Source organism: Pristis pectinata, chromosome 22, assembly GCF_009764475.1.
Source record: "Pristis pectinata isolate sPriPec2 chromosome 22, sPriPec2.1.pri, whole genome shotgun sequence".
Lineage (NCBI taxonomy): Eukaryota > Metazoa > Chordata > Chondrichthyes > Rhinopristiformes > Pristidae > Pristis > Pristis pectinata.
Genome location: NC_067426.1, coordinates 859,146 through 884,735, shown reverse-complemented (window position 1 = coordinate 884,735; position 25,590 = coordinate 859,146). Strand labels below are relative to the sequence as shown.

The following is a 25,590-nucleotide window of genomic DNA, read 5'->3' as shown; positions in this document are numbered from 1 at the left end:
TAGAAAATATTGTTTCACTGTATAAGAAATATAAAAAAGTAGTGCCAAGGAAAGACGAAAAGCACATAATATCCCCAATCATCTAAACCATTCTCCTTGTCTCTGTACAATTACCCGTTCCCTGCTTTCTTTAAAACTTTATTTATACAGCATGGTAACAGGCCCTTCTGGCCCAACGAGCCCGCACCGCCCAGTTACACCCATGTTAACCTACTAACCCGCACGTCTTTGGAATGTGGGAGGAAACCGGAGCACCCGGAGGAAACCCACACAGACACGGGGAGAATGTACAAACTCCTTACAGACAGCGGCTGGAATTGAACCCCGATTGCTGGCGCCGTAATAGCGTTACGCTAACAGCTTTCATGTTCTTTTCAGTAACTTCTTATGGAAGCACCGACGATGGGTGTTTAAACTTGGTTGAAACGCCTTTTCTTTTAAAGACAATTGAAGCGTCACATGCAAGTCTGTGCCTTATAAGTTAATGTACTTTTCTGAACAAAACCCTGATGCAGAAGTGCACGGATCCAGATGGGATGTGGGATGCAGGGAAGTAATTCAGAGTAATATCTGCAAAATGCAACTCCATAGACTGTGACGCAAGTGGCAACGTGCTTCATTCTGTATCCAAGATTCTAGAACACTTCAGCGTTAGAAAGCACCTGTAAAATGTATGTGAATCTCAGTCAGCAGCTTGCAGTTCACCAAAGCACTTTCCGTCTGCAAAAACCAAACTAAACATGAGGCTTGAGATTTTTAAGTGTAAATTATTGATTGGCTATGAACGACAAAAAGGATCTCAAACAGCTCGTTTTTAAAGAAATATAGCCTTGTTACCAGACTTCTCATTGTACACTGTGTGTAACAATAGGGTTTTGATTTTTACATTGCTTAATGTTTTTAAAAGTCTTATAGCAAAATCTCTCCAACAGAATTTGCATCTGTGTTGGTATAGTCTGGGTTTCCTAGGGCTTAGTATCAATACATGATAGGTCGGGGTGGGGGTGGGGGGGAGGAATGGGGAGAGTAGGTCAGAGGTTGAAACAGAAACCTAAGCAATAGGCCATACTTCACCAAACAGTAATGAATCAGATCGGCCTGGCATCCTTCACCATAGTATCAAGGATCACAAACTTCCCTCCAGATGTTTGGAAGCTCCATTTCAATAAATGTGGCTTCAAAAAATTCTTTAAACTTCACTGAAAATTCCTTTGGTCATAAGTACAACCTGAAGTTTATTAAAGAAATAAATATACTCAGCAAGTCAAGCAACATCTGTCAAGAAACATTCACGGCTCAAGTGATCTGAAGAAGTATCCTGTCACATAACAGATGACACCTGACTGTCTGAGTATCTCTAGCCTTTTGAATTTGTTTCCAAATTACAGTATGCAAAGAAAAAAATGTTTTGTATTTATCTGCTCAAACTTCAACCACACAGACAGCAATTCAACAGTATGTCCAGAAACAACGGAGGTGGCACACTCAGTAGCAAAGGCACATCCAGGATGTAGCACAGTACAGGGAATAAAATGGTACAGAAAGCAAACTGCAGATGCTGGAAATAAAACAGAAAATGTTGAAAATACACAGCTTCCACAGAGAATGGAAGAGAGTTAATGTTTCAGGTCAAAGATCGTTCACCAAATGAAAGGCCAAGGATCTGAAACATTAACTTTTTCTCTACAGAGATACCCCCCAACCTGCTGAGCATCTCCAGCACTTTTTATTTCAGACTGTATTCGTGCTTTCAGTTTTCTCATGAAATGCAGGACTTTAAGTTTTCACAAAACATATTGGAGTGCTGCACTTGCAACTTTGTCCACAGAAGCAACCTGTCACACCATCCCCAATCAGAAGGCACATTGAGTAGAGAGACTTCATCAGATCTACTCTCATGCTTGCTTCATACTCCAGGAATTGCAGTGATGCAGCATCTGCTTCTCCCCATTCTTCTATAACCCCTTTCCCCCATTAAGGCTGGATTGTAAGCTGTGCGTACCAACAAATAACCATCTAATTGACATACCAACCATCTACATCTCTGAGCACGTACCACTACCAACACGGTGATAATTTCAGTTTGAATGGGTTTGTAAGAGTTCCACATACATAATTCAATATTCACCATTCAAAACTTAGAGTCACCAATTTGTATTAGGATATAATTGGCTGCAAGGAACTTGATTTTTTAAAAATAGAGAACTCACAGGATTTCAAATGCCAACAGATCAACCATCAAATGATTTTTACTTTTATTTTGGAACGCTCCCCTATCAAAAGAGCATTTGCTTCATTGTTACTCTAAATGGAGAAATTCAACTTCCCATCAGCATCTTAGCTGACGTTTTTATTTAAAAAGTGCTTTTTTAAACAGAGAATGCATTAGTGAATTAACTTTGTATAATTTAAGTTTCATAGATGCAAGTGCAAATCTGTAAAAGATCTAAGGGAATTTGAATTACAAAACTAATGGTTTCCCATATCTGAAAGCTAGAAAATGCATGTATAATTTAAAATATATATTGCACAACCAACCAGCTGTTAATTACGAGGAAACAAAACATCATTAGAAACAGTAATAGTAATGTCTCTCACTGAATAGAACTTTAGTCTTAACAATTATAAACCATGCTCAGAGTTCTCTGGAATTACATGCTAAAAAGCCTGTATATGATACAATAGCATGCAGTAAAAAAGATGTCACACAAGCTTATTGAAGCAATGGCATACAATACCTGTATATACACTACGGGCTAAGAATATAAACACCAAGTCCATTACATCAGAAAAAATTCAATTCAAGAAAGGAGCTGGAAAAGCAAGGTACAATTGCATTTATTCCCAATCTTCCCAATCTTCATCTTCCAGCTGGAAAAAAAAGCAGGTTTATAAATTAGAATTGGCCAAGCAAAACATGTCCACAGATTTGAACTGTTCCAATAGGATTAAAAATCAAGGATACATTCCAAAATTCCCAAAACAGAAATGTGTAAAAAACATCAGACTGGCAATGGCAGGAGTTCTGTAGGATTGCTAGAAAGGCAAATCAAAACCCCCATTAGGGACAAACAAGTACTTGAGGAAACCCCCATTAGGGGCAAACAAGTATTTGCACTTAGGTGCAAACAAGTACTTGAGGAAAAACATGCAACCCAAAAAGCAAAAAACATACGAAGACTAAGATAGAGCAGAGCAGGTTGTGGATGGCAGGAAGTGGGGCTGCTAAGGGTAGTCAGTCAGAAGCACACTTCCACCGAAGATGTATTGAATTTCTCAGTCTGAGAATCATTCAGCTGGAAGGTAAGATTGAGACATGCAAGAGACGGAGAAAAATCTTTGGACATCTGAGATCAGAACAATGCTGTTATGATCGACAATGCAATAGGTAAGGAAGACCCACAGAAAACGATCCTGTCCAACAGGTCTCATGCTTGCTATCTACAAGGATAAAGTTCAAAACGACGGCCAGAATAATGACCATAGCTTGGAGCTGGAGACTGCTCCATGCAGGTAGGAGGAAGGGAAATGCATAGTGGAAGTTGCAAGGAATTCAGTAATCAGAGGGACAGATGGCTTTCTTTGTCCACTGGACCAAGTGTTCCTTATGGTTTGCTGTCCACCTGATGCCAGGCCAAGAGATTTAACAAACACGTCTCGCAGGGCACAATGGGGCTGCCAGAGGAGAGAGTGGTGCAAATTTAATTCAGAGGATGTAATCCAGTCATACAATTGTACAGCATGACAACAGGCCATTCGGTCTAACTCATCCATGCTGACCAGTGGGCACCCTTCCACATTAATCCCATCTCACAACACTTGGTCCATCCATAGCCTTCAATATCTAGGCTTCAGTTCTCATCTAGACATTTCTTAAATGCTGTCAGTGACCCAGCTTCAACCACTCTCTCAGGTAATATAGAAAACAGATCTATCAGTTCGATATCTGGATTCCCAGGAGTATATGGAGCTGGGAATTAGATCAGTCATGATCTTACTATAAGGTAGATCAGGCTCTACCTTTTAGTAAGATCATGAATGGCATTCCCGTCCCAGTTCTCCTGCTTGAGAAAAGCACGTAGCAGACAGGACTTACTGTCACAGCAGACACAAGCCAAAGGTATTGTACCTGATCTGTCACGTCCACCCGGGACAGTGCTAACTGGACCTCTTCCTCAGTCATGTCCAGATCAAAGTCTTTTTCCCAGTCCTCACTGATGTCTGTGCTCGACCCTGAAATAAATAACTATTTAGAATGAAAGCAGTCAAAAATCTAGAATTGAATTTTTTTTTAAAAAAGGAAATGACCAGCTGATAAACAACTGAAAAAAGATCAATTACAAAACTCCAAATGTCATTAGCAACACTTAGAAATATCTACTTGAATTATGTTAACATTTAACAATTTTTATAGTCCTACTTTTCAGTTTTACTACTTGTGTGCGAAATGTGCTAATTTTTCCTCCTAGAAGTGCTGAATTCTTGCGAGGCTGTTGCTCCACAGGCACCAACCACTATTTGTATCTCATGCATCTGAACCTGGACACGTCAGCAGCTTCTTGGACCACAGGACCCCCGGGACGGAGCACTGGTCAGAGTCATGGAGGATGGAAACAAGCCATTTGGCCCACAACATCCACACCAACCAACAGGCACTGATTCATATTTATCCCATCCTTCAGCACTTGGCTCAGTCTTCTATGCCTGGGTGATCCAAGTGCTCATCTAGACACTAAAATGCTGTCAATGACTGCTCCCACTACTCTCTCAGGCAGTGCATTCCATGTACTCACCACTCTCAGGGTCAAAAAGTAATCACTCACATCCCCTCTAAATCTCTTACCCTCTTACCCTAAAAATCTATGTTCTCTAGTTTTATCTATCCTTGATTTAGGGATAAGTTTCCTGCAGTCTACCCTATCTATACCCTTCGTAACTTTATATACCTCAATCATGCCCCTTCTACTTCAGGAAAACAGACTTAGTCTATCCAGTCTCCCTTCGTAACCAAAGTGTTCCATCCCAGGCAACATCCTGGTGACTCCCAGCCTCTACAGTGCAGTAACATCCTCCCTAAAGTTTGGCAACCAAATTTACACACAGCAGTGGCTAACCAAATTTTACTGTGAGCTATGCCTTGGCTAATGAAAGCAAGCATCTTGTATGTCATCTTTGTCACTTTTCTGGTGTGCCTTATCCCTTTCGGACTTCTACACCAAGGTCCTTCTGTTCATTAATACTGGCAGTCCCCAGATTACCAAGGGTTCCATTCCTGAGAACTATCCATAAGCCGATTTCTCTGTAATTCAGAAACGTCTGTTTTCTACAGCTACACATATTGCATCGCTCTACGTATACTTACTGCAATTCATTTCATTTAATGTTCACCCTAACACTACCCCTAATTAACCTAATGGAATATATACTGTAACCAGTCATTAATGAATACCATGAAATATTTTATTATTACTAGTTTGAAAAATGCTTTAAAAATGTATTGGGGAATTTGCGTGGTCAGACTTCCGTACGTTAGGTCATTGGTAACCGGGGAACCTCTGTACTCCCTAGAGCCCTACCATTCATGGGGTATGTCCTGGCCTTTTTAGACCTCCCAAAATGCATAACCTCACACTTATTGGGATCAAATTCCATCTGCCAGGGCCACACCCAATTTACTAGCTGATTAGTTTCATCCTGTGACTTAAGACTACCCTCCTCACTATCAATAACCCTAATTTTCCTCTCATCTTCAAACTTATTAATCATACCTCTTACATCCATATCCAACTTGTTTGACAAACATCAAATATTCTAACACTGACCCCTGTGGTACACTGCCGGTCACAGTCTCCCAATCACAAAAGCAACCCTCCCCATCACTGTGTCTTCTATTACCAAGCCAACTTTGGATGCAATTTGCCAACTCGCCTTGGATGCCATGGGCTCTAAGCTTCTGGAACAACCTTCCATGTGGGATCTTGTCAAAGGCCTTACTGATGTCCATGTAAACTACATCAAACGCACAGCCTTAATTAGTATATTTTGGTACTTCATAAAAACTCAATCAAATTAGTCAGACATGAACTCCTACCAACCAAGCCATGCTGACTATTCCTGATCAACCTCTGCCTTCCCAAATGAAGATTAACTGTGCCCCTCAGTACTTCTCTGATAACTTCCCTACCACTAATATTAGACTCACTGGCCTGTAAGTATCTGGCGTATCCCTGCTGCCGTTCTTGAATAAAGACACCTGATTTGCTGTCCTCTTCTCATCTGGCACCTTACTTGTGGCCAGGGAAGACATTCCCTATGTTCATTCCATTCCATCCCCTTTCCACAACTTAAAACAAAGTTGCTTTTCACTCTTCCAGGGTCAATGGAATGTTAGGGTTAGGGTTTCTCTCATCCCAAATACTGCCCAACCTGCTGAGCATTCCCAGCATTTCATTTTTTCTTCAGATGCTTATTATTTGTTGCAACTAAATCTCTTTCTGGATTCCAGTAATGGGAGCATTCCAATGCAAAATATCACTGAATCCACATTCAAATTCTTGCTTAAATGTTTTATGAACATTTAAAGCTCAGAAACATAGCAGCAAGCCCTTCAATCTTCCACGCCTGCTCTGTCATTCAATACATTGCTGATCCTCTGTCTAAATATAATTTTTCCCCTCCCTCTGCGCCCTTCATGTCTTTTGGTGCTGAGAAACCCATCACCTAATACAGCAACTTGGCCTCAATGGCGTTCTGTGGTAGAGAACTCTGCAGGTTCACTATCTTGAGTAAAGAAAAATCTCCTCTTCTTCGTTGTAAGTGCATTACCTCATATTTTGAAAGAATAACCCGTAGTTCTAGATCCATCAGACATCCACCCTGCATCCTGCCTGTTTAGCCTCATCAGAATTTTGTGCATTTCAATGAGATCCCCTCTATTCCTTCTAAGCCCTAGTCAACCCAATCTCTCCTCTGACAACAATCCTGCCATTCCAGGAATCAGTTTGGCACATATATTTCTTCTTGGGTATGGAGACAAAACTACACACAATACTCCAGGTGTGGTCTCATCAAGGACCTACATAATTGCAATAAGATATCTTTGCTTCAGCAATTGGTGGAGAAGGACAGCCAGGTCCCACTGAAAAACGAAATTCCCCAATCTATCACTCTTTAGATATTCCCTGCCTTTCTGATTTTCCTACCAAAGGGAAAAACTTTACCTTTATCCACCTTACACCACCACATATGGCATTGATTCACCCATTCATTGCCCAACTTGTCTAAATCACCTTGAAACCTTTCCACATCTCTTCACAACTCACAATCCCACTCAGTTTAGTGTAATGGCAAACTTAGAAATTAACACTCTGTTCTCTTATTCACATCATTGTGATATTGTGAACAGCTGGAACCCAACCGCTGATCCCTGCCTGCCACACCAAATGGTCAGATATCGTGCTCTGTTGATGTCCTGTTTTATAATTCTCTGCCTCTTCTGTCTCAGAAAGTGTTAGCTGGAACCTCAATGGTTCATATTCCTGCACAGTATGACTTAAACACAATGTTATACCTTTCTTTCAAATGCAACTTTGAACTGGGTTAGACTGTACAGTTTTACCCTCACATAACAAATAAATGGCTGATCACATTATTATAGGGTAGTTAGGAAAGCTTATGGGATGTTAGCTTTCATAAGTCATGGGATCCAGCTTAAGAGCCGCAAAGTAATGATGCAGCTTTACAAAACTCTGGTTAGACCACACTTAAGAGTACTGTGTCCAATTCTGGTCACCTCATTATAGGAAGGATGTGGAGGTGTTGGAGAGGGTGCAGAGGAGATTTACCAGGATGCTGCCTGGATTAGAGAGTATGGATTATGAGCAGACTAAAGGAGCTGGGGCTTTACTCATTGGAGAGGAGGAGGATGAGAGGAGACATGATAGAGGTATACAAAATATTAAGAGAAACAGATAGAGTGGACAGCCAGCACCTCTTTCCCAGGGCACCAATGCTCAATACAAGAGGGCATGGCTTTAAGGTTATGGGTCGGAAGTTCAAGGGAGATATCAGAGGCAGGTTTTTCACCCAGAAAGTGGTTGGTGCATGGAATGCGCTGCCTGGGGTGGTGGTGGAGGCTGATACATTGGTCAAGTTCAAGAGATTGTCAGATAAGCATATGGAGGAATTTAAGTTAAAGGGATATGTGGGAGGAAGGGATTAGGTGGTCTTAGATGTGGTTTGAAGGGCAGCACAACATGGTGGGCCGAAGGGCCTGTATTGTGCTGTATTTTTCTATGGTTCTGTGGTAAAAAGGCATTATCAGACCTAGAACTTCAGTTAGGTGAAATGGGGATATTATTAAAAGTAAAAACCACCAAAACAAGTTTCACTGCTTTTAAATAAAGTTTAAACAGTTTAATAAGGACCATTAATTTTCCATTTTGATCCCCCACTCCATCCCTCCTTTCACATGTACATTTTGAACACATTTGTAATAATTACCTTTCTTGCCGTTATTGGAAGGTGTTGACTTTCCACTGTCTGAATTGAGTTCATACACTCTCAAATCAATTGGTCCATCATCTTTAGTGGCCTCTAGTCTAACTGTATTCTTTGCCTCACTTACTACAGTAGTGTCCTTTGTCTTTTGATCTTTCGTTGATCCATTTACATCTTTGGCCAAGGTAGAAAGCCTTTCCTTGGTCTTGGGAATCTTAGGCTTCATTTCCTGCTCAGCCACCAATTCCACAGTGGTTTTTGCTTCATTCTCTGCAACCTCTTTCACAGTCTCCTCAGACCTAGATGTCTCACTGGAAGTGGAGATCTGGCTTTTCAACTGAAGTTCTACAGGGTTTTGTTCAGCATTTACAGATTGGTGTTTCAATGATGTTTGGCCAACATCAGTAACATCAACGCTCTGGAGTTCAAGAGAGTTCTCTATTCTGGAGCACGAGACTGGAGATTGTGCAGGTAACACTGAGGTTTGTGGCAAATGGTGAAGGTCCATGTTAAGAGGCAAGGCCCCAACGAATTCATCTGGAAAAGTACAATCATGGATAGAATCATTTCTTTCCTTCATTATGTGCAATCAATTTTCAAACCATGAAAAACATAAATATTCTCGGGTCATATTACCACACTGCCTGGGATCACTGGATGACCATAAGATATAGGAGCAGAATTAGGCCATTTGGACCTTCACGTCTGCTCCTCCATGCGATCATGGCCAATTTATTTTTCCCTCTCAACCCCATTCTCCTTGCTTCTCCCCGTGACCTTTGACACCCTTACTAATCACGAACCTATCAACCTCCACTTTAAATATACCCAATGACTTGGTCCCCACAGCCATCTGTGGCAATGAATTCCACAGATTCACCACCTTCTGGCTAAAGAAATTCCTCCTCACCTCTGTTGTAAAGGGATGTCCTTCTATTCTGAGGCTGTGCCCTCTGGTCCTAGACTCTCCCACTAATGGAAACATCCTCTCCACGTCCACTCTATCCAGGCCTTTCAATGTTCAGTTGGTTTCAATGAGATCCCCCTTCATCCTTCTAAACTCCAGCGCATACAGGCCCAGAACCATCAAACGCTCCTCATACATTAACCCTTTCATTCCCGGGGTCATTCTTGTAAACCTCCTCTGGATCCTCTCCAATGCCAGCACATCCTTCCTTAGGTATGGGGCCCAAAACTGCTCATAATACTCCAAATGTGGTCTGACCAACGCCTTAATAAAGCTTCAGCATTATATTCTTGCTTTTATATTCTAGTCCTCTTGAAATTAATGCTAACATTACATTTGCCTTCCCTACTACCAATTCAACCTGCAAGTTAACCTTCAGGGAATCCTGCACTAGGACTCCTAAGTCCTTTTGCATCTCCAATTTCTGAATTCGCTCCTCATTTAGAAAATAGTCTACGCCTTTATTCCTTCTACTAAAGTGCATGACCGTACACTTCCCTACGCTGTGTTCCATCTGCCACTTCTTTGCCCATTCTCCCAACCTGTCCAATTCCTTCTGCAGCCTCCCTGCTTCCTCAACACTACCTGCCCCTCCACCTATCTTTGTATCATCCGCAAACAAAACCATCAATTGTCAGCCAGAGCATTAACATATAACATGAAAAGTAGTGGACCCAACACCAACCCCTGCAGAACACCACTAGTCACCGGCAGCCAACCAGAAAAGGCCCCCTTTATTCCCACTCTTTGCCTCCTGCCAGTCAGCCAATCTTCTATCCATGCTAGTACCTTTCCTGTAATGCCATGGGCTCCTATCTCGTTGAGCAGCCTCATGTGCAGCACCTTGTCAAAGGCCTTCTGGAAATCCAAATAAACAACATCCACTGATTCTTTGTCTATCCTGCTTGTTACTTCCTCAGAGAGTTCCAACAGATTTGTCAGGCAAGATCTCCCATTAAGGAAACCATGCTGACTTCGGTCTATTTTATCATGAGCTTCCAAGTACCCCAAAACTTCATCCTTAATAATGGACTCTAACATCTTACCAACCACTGAAGTCAGGCTGACTGGCCTATCATTTCCTGTCTTTTGCCTCCCTCCCTTAAAGAGTGGAGTGACATTTGCCATTTTCCAGTCCTCCGGAACCATTCCTGGCTCTAGTAATTCTTGAAAGGTCACTACTAATGCCTCCACAATCTCTTCAGCTACCTCTTTTAGAACCCTGGGGTGTAGTCCATCCACTCCAGGTGACTTATCAGCCTTCAGACCTTTCAGTTTCCCAAGCACCTTTTCCTTAGTAATAGTGACTACACTCACTTCTGCCCCGATTCTCCAATTTCTGGAACATTGCTGGTGTCTTCCACAGTGAAGACTGGCACAAAGTATTTATTCAGTTCATCGCCATTTCTTTGTTCCCCATTACTCTCTCTCCAGTGTCATTTTTCAGTGGTCCGTTGTCCACTCTTGCTCTCTTTTATTCTTTATATATCTGCAAAAACTTTTGGTATCCTCTTTTATATTATTGGCTAGCTTCCCTTCATATTTCATCTTTTCTTCCCTTATTTTTAGTTGCCTTCTGTTGGTTTTTAAAAGCTTCCCAGTCCTCTAGCTTCCCACTGATTTTTGCAATATTGTATGCCCTCCCTTTCACTTTTATACTGTTTTTGACTTCCCTTGTCAGCCACAGTTGCCTTATTCTCCCTTTAGAATGCTTCTACTCCTTTGGGATGAACTGATCCTGCGTCTTCCAAATTACTCCCAGAAACTCCTGCCATTGCTGCTCTACCGTCATCCATGCTAGGATCCCCTTCCAGTCAGCTTTGGCCAGCTCCTCTCTCATGCCCCTGTAGTTACCTTTACTCAACTCTAACACCAATACATCTGATTTCAGCTTCTCCCTCTCAAACCGCAGGGTGAATTCTATCATATTATGATCACTGCCTCCTAAGGGTTCCTTTACCTTAAGCTCCCTAATCAAATCTGGTTCATTGTACAACACCAAATCCAGAATGCTTTTTCCCTCGTGGGCTCAACCACAAGCTGCTCAAAAGCCATCTCGTAGGCATTCTACAAATTCCTTCTCTTGGACTCCAGTACCAACCTGATTTTCCCAATCTACCTGCATATAGAAATCCCCTATGACCACCGTAACATTGCCCTTTTTACATGCCTTTTCTATCTCCTATTGTAATTAGTACTCCACGTCCTGGCTACTAATCAAAGGCCTGTATATAATTCCCATCAGGGTCTTTTTACCCTTGCAGTTTCTTAACTCTACCCACAAGGACTCTACATCTTCTGATCCTGTGTCACTTCTTTCTAAAGATTTGATCTCATTTTTTTTTACCAACACAGCCACCCCGCCCCCTCTGCCCACCTGCCTCTCTTTTCGATAGGATGTGTATCCTTGGATGCTTAGCTCCCAGCTGTGATCTTCTTTCAGCCACGATTCCGTGATGCCCACAACATCGTACCTGCCAATTTCTAACTGCGCTATGAGCTTATCTACCTTATTTCATATACTGTGTGCATTCAAATATAACACCTTCAGTCCTGTATTCACCACCCTTCTTCTAACATTTGGCTCCATGTTGCCTGAAGTTAAATTCTTATCCCTTTCTAAGCTTTCTGTCTTATTCTTTGTTCTGGAGATTTCAGTAACCTTTCCTGCACTCTCCTTCCCTTTTACTTCATCCATACTTTTCCAATCTGTTGAACCCACCCCCCAATTTAGTTTAAAGCCCTATCCACAGCCCTAGTTATGCAATTCGCCAGGACCCTGGTCCAGGCGTGGTTCAGGTGGAGCCTGTCCTATCGGAACAGCTCCCTCCTTCCCCAGTACTGGTGCCAATGTCCCATGAATTCAAACCCATTTCTCCCACACCAATCTTTGAGCCACACATTTAACTCTCTGATCTTATTGACCCTGTGCCAATTTGCATGTGGCTCAAGTAGCAATCCAGAGATTATTGCCTTTTAGGTTCTGCTTTTTAAATTTAGTCCCTAGCAGATTCCCTCAGCAGAACTCCCTTCCTTGTTCTACCTACATCATGGGTACCCACATGGACCATAACAACTGGACCTTTCCCCTCCCATTCCAAATTCCTCTGCAGGTCAGATGAGATGTCTTGAACCCAGGCACCAGGCAGGCAACACAGCCTTCAGGTCTCTCGACCCCTGCGACACAGAATTGTGTCCATTCCCCTGACTATACTATCCCTAATCACAACTACATTTCTCTTCTCTCCCCCCTCTTGAATGGCTCCCTGAACCATGACACCACGGTTCGGTTGCTCATCCTTCCTACAGCCCCCACTCTCACCTGCACAGGGAGCAAGAATCTCAGACCTGTTGGATAAGCTCAAAGGCTGAGGCTCCTCCAGCACTACCTCTTGGATCCCCCTACCTGCCTCACTCACAGCCACACCCCCTTACCCCTGACCACAGACCAAATATGAAGTAGTTCATCTAATGGGTGTGACTGCCTCCTGAAACACAGTGTCCAGGTAACTCTCCTCCTCCCTGATGCATCACAGTGTTTGAAGCTCAGATTACAGGTCATCAACTTTGAGCCTGAGTTCCTCGAGCAACCAACACTTGCTGCAGATTTGGTCACCAGGAACCACAATGGGATCCACCAGCTCCCACATCATGCAGCTACAACACATCGCCTGAGCCTGCATCCCTACTTCATTTAATTAGTTACAATTTGATGTTTTTTTATTTAACTACTATAAAAAACCTTACTTGTTCTTACCTGCTACTCACCTGTGTCTCCTTGCCGAAACCGCTTGAGCCAAAGCTTCAGATTCCCACTCCTACACTGGCCTACTCTCAAAATGGCTGCTCCGCTTTACCCCACCTTCCTTTTATTGGCTGAAGTGCCACACACTTGGCCAATCACCTCACACAACTTAAAAAAAACTGTTAGCTCCTCCCCTCTGTTGCTCTGGCTGCTGCAGCTGGAGAAAACATCACTAAGAAAATGCCATTTACTGACGATGACTTACACTAAACGTCTGCTTTAGGCATTTATACACTTTCACAAATATTATTAACTTTCTTTAATTTAAAATATTTTAATCTTAAATTTTTCTGCTTTAGAGTACTCCAGAAATGCCTTCAATCCTCATTTAAACACGAGTAGGTAACTATATCTGAGGAACCAGCAATGGCTGAGAAACCAAATTATCTCCTCCCACGCTGCAGGTTCTTTTGATAAAAGCAGCTCCATCAGTGGAATATCAGAACTGATGAGTTATTTCTCAGTCCACTAAAATTTCCTGAGAGAATGACTTCTATAAGAGGCTCTGTGAGAGGAAGTTAAGTGCTAATGGTTAATTGAATCAATCACAAATTAGCTTGCAGGACTTACTATTGGTTTAGCCACACGAAGTATGATAACTTAAAAAAACTTGCAGCTCAGAGTTGCCAACAGTGAAGGTAATTCATTGCCGAATGTCAGGAGACCCAGGACATAATTATTGTTTGGATTTCCTGACTTTTCATCAGTGATTTGCAAGAAATCACTTTTTAATAGTATCATGAAACAAATATGATAAAAAGTAAAAAGTATTCAAAAAATACAAAGAGATGCAACAACTTTAGTATTAATAAATCTTAAGATCCAGTGGGGGAGAAAGGATGAAATGTGTACACCTGGAAAGATTAACTGCTTGCAAGAAGAGAAAATGCTTGAAACACTTAGTAGGTCCAGCGAGTGTGAGGTTTTGCTCTTTGGGAGATCAAATGTGAAGGGACAGTACACAATTAATGGCAGGACTCTTAACAGTGTTGATGTACAGAGGGATCTCAGGGTCCAAGTCCATAGCTCCCTGAAAGTGACTGCACAAGTTGGTAAGATGGTAAAGAAGGCACATGGCATGCTTGCCTTTATTATCAAGGCATTGAGTTCAAGAGTCAGGAAGTTATGTTGCAGCTTTATAAAACTCTGATTAGGCCGCATCTGGAGTATTGTGTTCAGTTCTGGTCGCCCCATTTTAGGGAGAATGTGGAGGCTTCAGAGAGGGTGCAGAAAAAGTTTACCAGAATGCTGCCTGGATTAGAGGGCATGTGCTATGAGGAGATGTTGGACAAACTTGGGTTGTTTTCTCTGGAGTGGTGGAGCCTGAGGGGAGATCTGATAGAAGTTTATAAGATGAGGGGCACAGATAGAGTAGACAGTGGTATCTTTTTCCACAGGGTTGAAATGTCTAATGTTAAAGGGCATACTTTTAAGGTGAGAGGGGCAAGCTCAAAGGAGATGTGTGGGTCTAGTTTTTCTACAGAGAGGTGGGTGCCTGGAATGCACTGCCAGGGGTGGTGGTGGAGGCAAGTAAAACAGAGGTATTTCAGAGGCTCTTAGATAGGCACATGGATATGCAGAGAATGGAGGGATGTGGATGTGTAGGCAGAAGGGACTAGTTTAGTTGGCTTTTAATAACTAGTTTAATTAGTTTGGCACACAAAGGTGAAATGTCTAAGGTTCTTTGGCCTAATGTTAACACTGTGTCTCTGTCCACAATTGCTGCCTGACCTGCTGAGTTATATTATGTGGTGTTGGGAAAAGAACAGCACATTGGCCTCTGAACATTCATGGTTGAACTGTTCAATGAAGTACCATAGATGTGTAGAAAAGCAAGGATAACATAAATGCATGCGAGTTTAAAATTAACAAATCTGAGAGAGACTTGGTGTGGCTCAATAACAGTGCATACATGATACTGATCCCCAACAAAAATGCATTATTAATTTTTCAGAACAGAAAAATATGACATCCTCTATTTAAACCTAGTCATTTTTTAAAACATGCTAATAACAGCTGTCAGTTATCAGCACAAATAATCAGGAGACCTTCACATACATTGATTTCAGTTGGGTCTCAAAAGGTATTTACTTTTAACCTAAAATTTTATAAGCATATTACTCATAGTAAATACATTCTTACCCTCTTCTTCCTCCCACCTAAGCTCCTCTGAATGAGAAGTCTGCTCTGCTCTCTGCTTCAATGCTATTCTCCTGGTTTCCTCCTGGAAAGAAAAACAATCACACTTAACATGTTCCAAACATACTGCTGGAAATTATACTTTTGATAATAAACCACTGGGACAGGTGTCCTGAATTTTAATATTAACTTAATAAATTAGCAAATTTTGACCAAGTTAGTATGAAACAAATAAACTTCCAAAATAAATTTTACAACACCACATCACCCAAATTTCCAAGTGCCTCATTTTCCACCACTGACCAGAGACTTCTTCCCAGGGTGAAAATGGCAAACACGAGGGGGCATAATTTTAACGTGATTGGAGGCAAGTATAAGGGGGATGTCAGAGGTAATTTTTTATTTTTACACACACAGAGTGGTGGTTGCATGGAACGCACTGCTGGCAGAGGTTGTGGGGGCAGATACATTAGGGACATTTAAGAGACTCTTAGACACATGAATGATAGAGAAATGGGAAGCTATGTGGGAGGGAAGGGTTAGGTAGATCTTAGAGCAGGTTAAAATGTCAGCACAACATTGTGGGCTGAAGGGCCTGTACTGTGCTATAGTGTTCTATGATTGTTAACCTACCCAATTGCAGCCCTGCCTGAACCTTCAGCAGTTGTCCCAATTGTATCAATGTGCTGCTGTTTCAGATTTCCATCCAGTCTTTAGAGAAGCAAAGCACAAATCTGAATAAAGCTTGAACACCTTGTGCTAGTCAATTTACAAAACTGGAGTGAACCCTTCAAGACTTACCGTCCTACGTTCTTCTGTCAGAGCCACTGAAATGCACCATGGATTACACCAATAATCTCCTCCCACCATTCCATAATCCAGCCAACCACCCATGTAATCCCTTAACTTCACCAACCTTTCTTACTGTCACCACCAGATAGTGAACCCTATATTTTCAAGATTCCAAGACTGACTCATCAGGCAGCTTCAAGTGCCTGACATCAGGTACATAACACCTCTCCACATCACTTAGTCATACGTGGCCAACCATGTTCAATATATCAACTCATTTTCAAGATCCTTGAAACTATTAACACTCTAATCTTTGTTGATTTCCATTTGATTCCATGGCCAAGATTCTAACCACCTTCTCACCATGGATATGAAACACTTCCTACCTTCCTCCGCTTGGAGTTTTGAGATGTTCAACATGGATGACTGTGCCATGTTCAATATCTTTTCTACCATCCAGTTCCAATAGAACCTTTAGTAAATAAGCCGGGGACTCCCATTTTTCCTCAATTCTACTGTCATATTCATCAAAAAAAAAGAGAAATGGAAGTCTTAAATGAAGCAGAATTTCCTCTGGTGGATTAGAAGACTGAACTGCAACCTTCACCACAAACAAACTTACACAGCAATCTAAATCTGGTGCTACATTTGACCCTAATCAAAGCTTTAAAGCCACAGTAGAACTCAGATAGTCTGCCATCTGGTTCACTCATTAGCCCAGGACATTAGCCGGGAATCCAGAGTGCGAGTGGGGTGTACTGCCAGAGACTGGGGTCGGCAGTGTGGCCAGGGTCTGTACAGTGGGTCGGCTGTGTGGCCAGAGCTGGAGTTGGGGGCAGAGCCACAGGGATCAGGAACATGGGTAGGTTTGTGCCTGGAGCCGGGGTCTGGAGTTCTTGTACGTTTCCTGCTCCCTTTAAACTCACTGGTACCTTTATTATCCAACAGTATAGCATGTAAAAAAAGATTCAAGTAAAAAGCATGTTTGGCTATTAGTAGGAGTGACAGCCAAGAGTCTGGAGAATCTGCTACCAATGTGCCAGATTATCAGAGTTTTACTAGACATGCATTTTTGCCATGAATACTACTGGATCTACCTCTTCAGCACTGCACAGTTGCCACAACCTCATCTTATCCACCAGCAAAACCCAACATATTGCACCCTGTAGGTGATGTTTTTAGATTGTTCCCGTGCTGGTTTGCTTCACAGTGAACTCTACGACTTGCATTAAATACAAAAAACACTAAAAACAGTCAGTATGTCATCACATGTGCGGAAAGAGAAACAGTTAACTCTTCGGGTCCTGGACCTTCAACAGAACTATTGGAAAATGGCCTGCTTTAAGCTACAGAGTGGGTGGTGGAGGAATAGACAGGACAAAGGAAAATACCTCCGAAAGGGCGAGACCAGGGTTGCCAAGACGATCCCATTGTTTACAGAGCCACTTGGTTGACAGATTAATGAGGGCAGTTGCGAAAGAGAAAACAAAGGGATACATTAAAGCCGTGAACTGCAGGACAGAGTTTTTGCTGAAACCAAAAAGAGTATGCTGGAAACGCCCAGCAGATCAGGCTGTGACTATGGACAGAGAAAGTGTCCGTTAATATTACTAATGGAAACATTACAGCAGAACTGGCCAGTTCTAATACAAAAAGCAAGTTACCTGAAGTTGTTGAATTTGACGCTGTCCCTCAAACTTACTTTAGGCCTCAATGGAATAGTACAGGAGGCCAAAGGCAGATTGATCGAAGCAGGAGGGGTGGAGAATTAACGTAACAGGAAGCTCACGGTCACCCATGCAGACCGACTGCAGGAGGGGTGGAGAATTAATGTAACAGGCAGCTGATGGTCACCCCTGCAGACCGATTGCAGTTGACTCCACTGAGCAGCCCCCAACCTACATTTGATTTCTCCAGTGTAGAGACCACACTGTGAGCACTGACAGCCGTAGACTAGATTGGAAGTGCAAGGGGATCACTTTTGCACCGGAGAGGTGCTATTGTAAAAGGCCTCAGAGAGTTGCTATCATCTATTGATAGCAGATTCTGACCTCACATAATGAAGCAATCCACATCCAAATGCAGCAAGACCTGGACAATATCTTGGCCTGGACTGATAGGCGGGAAGTAACATTCATGCCACACTTGCCGGGCAATGACAATATCCAACAAGAGAAAATCCAGCTATCACCCCCTGACATTCAGTGGCATTACCATCACTGAAGCCCCCACTATCGATATCCTGGGGGTTACCATTGACCAGAAACTGAACTGGAGTAGCCATATACACAAGTGACTACAAGAGCAGGTCAGAGGTTGGCAAACCTGAACTCACCTCCCAACTCCCCAAAGCCTGTCCACCACCCATAGGACTCAAACCAGGAGTATGATGGAACACTCTCCACTTGCCTGGATGAGTGCAGCTTCAGTGACACTCAAGAAGCTCGACACTGTATAGCACGTGTAGTATGTCATGGGCACCCATCCACAACCATCCACTCACTCCACCACGTGCACAGTAGCAGCAGTTTGTACCCTCTACAGGATGCACTGCAGCAACTCACCAAGACTCCTTAGACAGCACCTTCCAAACCCATGATCTCTACCAGCTAGAAGGACAAGGGCAGCAAAAGCATGGGGAACACCACCACCTGGAAGTTGCCCTCCAAGCCACACACCATCCTGACTTGGAAATATATCGCCGTTCCTTCACTGTTACTGGGTCAAACTCCTGGAACTCTCCCCCTAACAGCACTATGGGTGTACCCACACCTCAAGGACTGCAGTGGATCAAGGCAGCAGCTCACCTCCACCTTCTCAAGGCCAACTAGGGATGGATGATTAAATGCTGGTTCAGCCTGTGAAGCCCACATCCCTTGAATTAATGAAAAGATTGGGTATCAATCAAATAGACTGCTTTGTTCTGGACGGTGCCGAGTTTCCTGGGTGTTGTTGGAGTGTTCATCTGGGAAAGTGGAGAGAACATATCCACATTGTCGATGTGCCTCATCACCTACTACTTCCACTTATTGAGATGTCCACGATCTCAGCCTCACTGACTGGCTTCTTGTCCTAAGACAATCATTACAATATCAATGGTATCTTTAAATCCCCCATGACCTTGCCCCACAACTTCTGACAGCTCCATATCTACTCCCTACTTTCCTGCTTGCGGCTGTTATGATCTTGCATCCTTTTTCCTTATCTCACACATACACTACATTTATTATAGAAAAATATTTAAATGCTCTTAACAGAGACATAATCAGAAAAGCTGGAACACTTCAATGAAAACAGGTAGTCAAAATGTGGTGAGAAATGGCTTTGAAGGAAATTGAGAGAGGTAATTGTGCTTATGGAGTATTTGAGGCACAGCTATCACCATAGGAAGAGAAAAATTGAAAACACAGAGGATTGGAGAGTTAGGAAACATGAGTATTGGTATTGGTTTATTATTGTCACTTGCACCGAGGTACAGTGAAAAACTTGTCTTACAAAACAATTGTACAGGTCAATTCATTACACAGTGCAGTTACATTGAGTTAGTACAAAGTGCATTGATGTAGTACAGGTAAAAATAATAACAGTACAGAGTAAAGTGTCACAGCTACAGAGAAAGTGCAGTGCAATAAGGTGCAAGGTCACAGCAAGGTAGATCGTGAGGTCATAGTCCATCTCATTGTATAAGGGAACCATTCAATAGTCTTATCACAGTGGGGTAGAAGCTGTCCTTGAGCCTGGTGGGACGTGCCCTCAGGCTCCTGTATCTCCTACCCGATGGAAGAGGAGAGAAGAGAGAATGTCCCGGGTGGGTAGGGTCTTTGATTATGCTGGCTGCTTCACCAAGACAACGAGGGGTAAAGACAGAGTCCAAGGAGGGGAGGCTGGTGTCCGTGATGCACTGGGCTGCGTCCACAACTCTCTGCAGTTTCTTGCGGTCCTGGGCAGAGCAGTTGCCATACCAAGCCGTGATAAATCCAGATAGATTGCCTTCTATGGCGTATCGGTAAAAGTTAGTGAGAGTCAAAGGGGACAAACCAAATTTCTTTAGCCTCCTGAGGAAGTAGAGCCGCTGGCGAGCTTTCTTGGCCGTGGCATCTATGTGATTTGACCAGGACAGGCTGTTGGTGATGTTCACACCCAGGAACTTGAAGCTCTTAACCCTCTCGAGCTCAGCACCACTGATGTAGACAGGTGCACGTACACCGCCCCCTTTCCTGAAGTCAATGACCAGCTCTTTTGTTTGTTGACATTGAGGGCAAGGTTGTTGTCATGACACCATTCCACTAAGTTCTCTATCTCCTTCCTGTACTCTTACAGAGGTGTTACAGAGGAATGGGGTGGGGGGGAACCGTGAAGAGATTCATACTGAAGATTTACATCTACAGACTTACCTTTCTGTTTTTACCATCACCTTTCACCTCTTTTATCATTTAATATCTCCTGGCTTCCACCTTATAAAAGATTCTCTCCACCTCTCTCCTTGTTCCCTCTGTCTTAAAACTTACCCTGGGAACAGGCAATTTTAGATCTGGTCATGAATAATGAGATAGGATTAATAAAATATGTTGTGGTTAAGGATTCCCTAGGTAGTGGTGATCACAACATGGTTGATTCCAGATACAGTTTAACAGCAGGGGTCCATCGCCAATGTCCTCAACTTAAATAAAGGCAGTACAAAAACTGCCTGAAAGTAGAGTTGTCTGGAATGATAGGGTAAGTGGGTGAAGGGATAGGTTAGTGGATGAGCAGTGGCAGATATTTAAATAGCTAGTTCAGCAGAAATTTATCCCTTTTAGAAAGAGGGATTCCAGGGGAAAGGCGAGCCATCCATGGTTAATAAAGAAAGGTAAGGAACATATTAAATCAACAACTAGAGTATATAAAGTGGCAAGGACTAGTGGCAAACCAGAGGAATAGGAATTTTACAAGAATCAATGCAGGGACTAAAAAGTTAATAAGGAGAGAAAATTGATTATGAGAGAAAACTGTCAAGTAATGGTAAAACAAAGAGCAAGTGTTTCTGTGGATACATAAAAAGGAAATTATAACAGGAAACGAGGTGGAAATCGTGCATCAGTTTTTACAACAGAGGACATTGTGAATATCCAAAAGATTTCTGATGAGCTAGTTTCAAATACTATGGAAGAACTTGTAAAAATCACTATCAAGAGCGGCAAGATATTAGAAAAACTAATAGGACTTAAAGGCAGATGAATGACCAGGTCTCGATGGTCTGCACCCAAGGGTTTTAAAAAAGCAGCTGCAGAGATAACGAAGCCATTGGTTGAAGTTTTTCAAGAGTTCTGGAAGGTACCAAAAGCTTGGAAAACCACAAATGTGACTTCATTGTTCAAGAACGGAGGGAAACAAAAAGTGGGTAACTGTACAGCTGTTAAGTTAACACCTGTTGTTGGCAAGATGCTGGAGCCTACAATCAAGAAAGAAATAGCTAGTCATTCAGAATCCTAGAAATATAGAGAACAAAATCCTGCGCTGTTGGCCCACCTCGCCCATGCTGACGGTGATGCCCATTTACACTGATCCCATTTGCCAACAATAGGCCCACATCCCCCTGTGCCTTTCCTACCCAAATGTCTATCCAAATGCCTTTTAAACATTGTAATTGTATCTACCTCTACTGCCTCATGTAACTTGTTCCAGATACCACCATCTGTGTGGAAAAACTTACCCTCAATTTCTCCCATCTTATCCTAAACCTGTGCCCTCTCATTCTGGACTCCCCTGTCCTGGGAAAAAAGTTTCTAACTATCTACCCTATACCCCTCATAACCTTATAAACCTCTGAGGTCACCCATCAGCCTCCTACACTCTAGTGAGAATAAACCCAGTCTATCAAATCTCTCCTTGTAACTGCAGCCCTCCATTCCAGGCAATATCCTAGTGAATTACTTCTATTCTCTCTAGAGGAAGATGAGGCAATAGTGTGGTGACCAGAATACTCCAAGCGCAGTCTAACCAATGCTCTGTACAACTGCAACATGACATCCCAACATTTATGCTGAATGCCTTGGCCTATGAAGACAAGCATACCAAATGCCTCCTTCGCTATCCTATCCACCTGTGTCGCCACTTCAGGGAACTATGGACTTGCAACTCAAATGTCTCTCTGCACATCAACATTCCCAAGGTCCCTGCCATTTACTCTACATGTCCTACCAGAACTTAACCTCCCAAAGAGCATTACCTCAACCTTGTCTGGATTAAACTCCACCTGGCATTGCTCTGCCCAACTTTCCCGCTGAAACAACCTACCTCAAATCTACAACTCTTATCAATTTTTACGTCATCAGCAAACTTATTAATCAGACCGCATACATTCTCACCTAAGTTATTTATATGTATGACAAAGGTCCCAGACACATGTACCACACTGCCTTCATCAATTTTCTTAGGTACCTCCTCAATAAACTCAATGAGATTTGTGAGCCAAAGTTTCCCCACCACAAAACCACGCCGACTCCCCCTCACATCAGTCCCTGCCTTTCCAAGAGAACATAAATCCTGTCCCTCAGAACCTTCCCCAACAACCTCCCTCCTAGTGATGCAAGGCTCACCAGCCTGCAGTTTCCTCCAACCCTTTTGAATAAGAGAAAAACACCTGCTACCCTCCAGTCTCCTGGAACATCACCTGTGTCTAACAAAAATGCAAATGTCTCATCAGACCCCAGCAATCTCCTCCCTTGCTTACCGTAGCAGCCTGGAACAGATCCCATCAGGCCCTCAGGATATATCCACCTCAAGGTGTGCCAATATCTTTAACACTTCCTCCCTCCTAATACAAACGTGTTCCAGAATATCAGTGTAGGCCCCCACCCCCACTAACTTTCCATCCTCCCCATCCTTTCTCCCTGGTAAAAACACATAAGAAGTATTCATTAAGGACCTCACTCACATCCCCCGGCTCCACACAGAGTTCTCTGTCAGACCCTGAGGAGACTACCTTTGTCTAGCTGGGAGTGTATTGGGTATAAAGGAGAGTGCCTGGGTGGTATCAGTCTTGGTCATCTGCAGAAAGTCCACACCCATATCGCTCATGGATAACGAGCAGTTTGTAACTGCACATTCATGACAATGCAGTTGTTAGTGCTGCTCTCACACAGCTCCAGACAATCAGGTGCTGTCTGTGTGAAGTCTGCATGCTTTCCTATGACCTTGTGGGTTCCTGCTGGGTAATCCAGTACCCTCCCACATCCCAAAGATAACTTGGCTGCTGCAGATTCCCCTAATACAAGTGGCAAAACAAAAGGAATTTGATGGGCATATGAGAGAGCACAGGTTACAGAGCAAAAAGCAGGGAACTGAACTGGTGGCATTGTTCTGCTCAGATTCAACGTGGACCTCCTGTGCTGTGACAAGTATTACAATTCTACCAGTGAATCACAGAAAATGTACTGTACTTTTCATTGATAAAAACATTACAATGTTGTTTCAAACAAACAGCACAGTGGTAAACTGGATATAAAACTGTACCCATTTCTTGGTGTGAATTAGACATTTCATATTAAGAATAAAGTAATTCAGAACCTACTTTCATTTTGGTCTAAATTTCGATGTGCTCATATGAGCCAATAACAGGGCAACAACACAATCCCAAAGATGAAAGCAGCTAAAGCAGTGTATTGAATTTGCAGTGGTTACCTACCTGTTCCAACTGATGTAATTTATAAAAGTATCGATGCCAGAATTCCAAATGCGACACTGCAGCTGGCACCTGTTTAGGGAAAATAACACATTTCTATTCACAGCTCAAACACTTAGGCTTTAATTGATGACTGGAAATAACAAATAGGTAACTAATTTAGAAATTGAACAATTTGAATTTTGGCCTGGCTGCCTTTGTCTCCCCATATCAAGTATACCCCAGTTCTGTGGGGGCTAACATATTCCCAGTGCTTCTGGCAGGTGGGTTGCTAGCATATCTCCTGAGATGTCAAATCTCACACAATGCTCATTTGACAGTACTTAGGTCAAATTCCACAGTACATACAAGGCCCATAAGAATATAAAGCATGAGTAGGCCATTCAGCCCATCCAGCCTGCTCCACCCTTCATCCTCCACCTCAATGCCATTTTTTTCTGCACTATCACCACGTTTTTGATTTCCACAATATCCAGACATCTATTGATCTTAGTTTCAAATGAACTCCAGGGTAGAGAGTTCTAAGATCCGCCACCCTCTAAGGAAATTTTTCCTTATCTCAGTCCTAAACAGGCTCCTCCTGATTCTGTGACTTCTCCTCAGCCAGAAGACACACCCTCAGTCTACCCAGCCAGCGAAACCCTGCAAGAATTTTACAAGTTTTGATGAGATTGCTTCTTATTTTACTAAACCTTAGAGAAGTCTAGGTTTAGAGAATATTTAATGGCACTCAGGACATTGACACACTTGGCATAAAGCTTTTTATTTGAACAAATATCCCTGTCCCATTAAATAAGTCAGCCTTGGTTTGTGTAATTGAACAAGTGGGCAGCACAAATATCATAATTTTTATGTCTTTATGTCTTGCACCGTACTGCTGCCGCAAAACAACAAATTTCACAACATATGTCAGTGATAATAAACCTGATTCTGATTAACTAACAGCACACTGTAATGCTCTCTTGAAAATAAGTCACTGAATTGCAACAGTCTTTGTAGTAACAATCATGGCAATATTGATGAAGATATTTAAGAAAGACTGAATTAATCTTTTGACCAGATAGGCAAGGTATGGAATAGCTACGAATGGAAAAGAGAAAAGAAGCCACAGACTTGTTTCCAAAACAATTTACTCTCCCTGCATTCCTGCAGAGGTTGTGTGTTTGAGAACAGAGGTGGTCAGCTGAGGCAATGTTGCTCCTAATAACAGACTTGTTGAATATAAATGATCTTTGGGGGGATATGGACTGACTGATTAAATCAAAGGGATGTCTTGTTATGATCAGATGTTGACCAGAGGCAGGGTTCTCATCCCAAGTTGGTCAAGAAGTGATAAGTAGATGACCATTCATTAGTCAACAAACTGCTCATCCATAATCTGTAATCCTAAAGATCACATGTAACTATGCTCAGGGTACAATAATCATTGTACAAGTTAAGATTTTGCATTACAGCAGAGCTATGTTTCTGGTTGGCTTCCTTGCATATGCACAAATAAACCAGTGAACAAAGGATCTGGAGTCTTAACCAACTACCATGGAGAGAGGGTGATTGAACCCAATCTCCTCATATGGCAAACCCGCCATCCCTGGTAGGAGTCTGGTGAATCTTCGCTCACTCCCTCTTCGGCAAGTACATCCTTTCTTAGACAAGACGACCAAAACTTCACACAGTACTCCAGGTGTAGTCACACCAAACTGAATACAACTGCAGTAGGACTTCCTT

General features: G+C 42.6%; 1 protein-coding gene across 2 annotated transcripts in view; it reads right to left on the bottom strand.

Annotated features, from left to right (window-relative positions):
• Positions 1-2,238: 2,238 nt before the first annotated feature.
• Positions 2,239-25,590, bottom strand: part of bsdc1 (BSD domain containing 1) — a 36,880-nt gene continuing 13,528 nt past the window's right edge. For both annotated transcript variants that reach the window (XM_052036544.1, XM_052036545.1), the window contains exons 7-11: positions 23,869-23,937; positions 15,414-15,495; positions 8,503-9,036; positions 4,130-4,233; positions 2,239-2,871 (exon numbers count right to left, since the gene is read on the bottom strand). In XM_052036544.1, the coding sequence (XP_051892504.1) occupies positions 2,839-2,871; positions 4,130-4,233; positions 8,503-9,036; positions 15,414-15,495; positions 23,869-23,937 (822 nt within the window). In that variant the 3' untranslated portion in view covers positions 2,239-2,838. The remainder of the gene's footprint in view (positions 2,872-4,129; positions 4,234-8,502; positions 9,037-15,413; positions 15,496-23,868; positions 23,938-25,590) is intronic.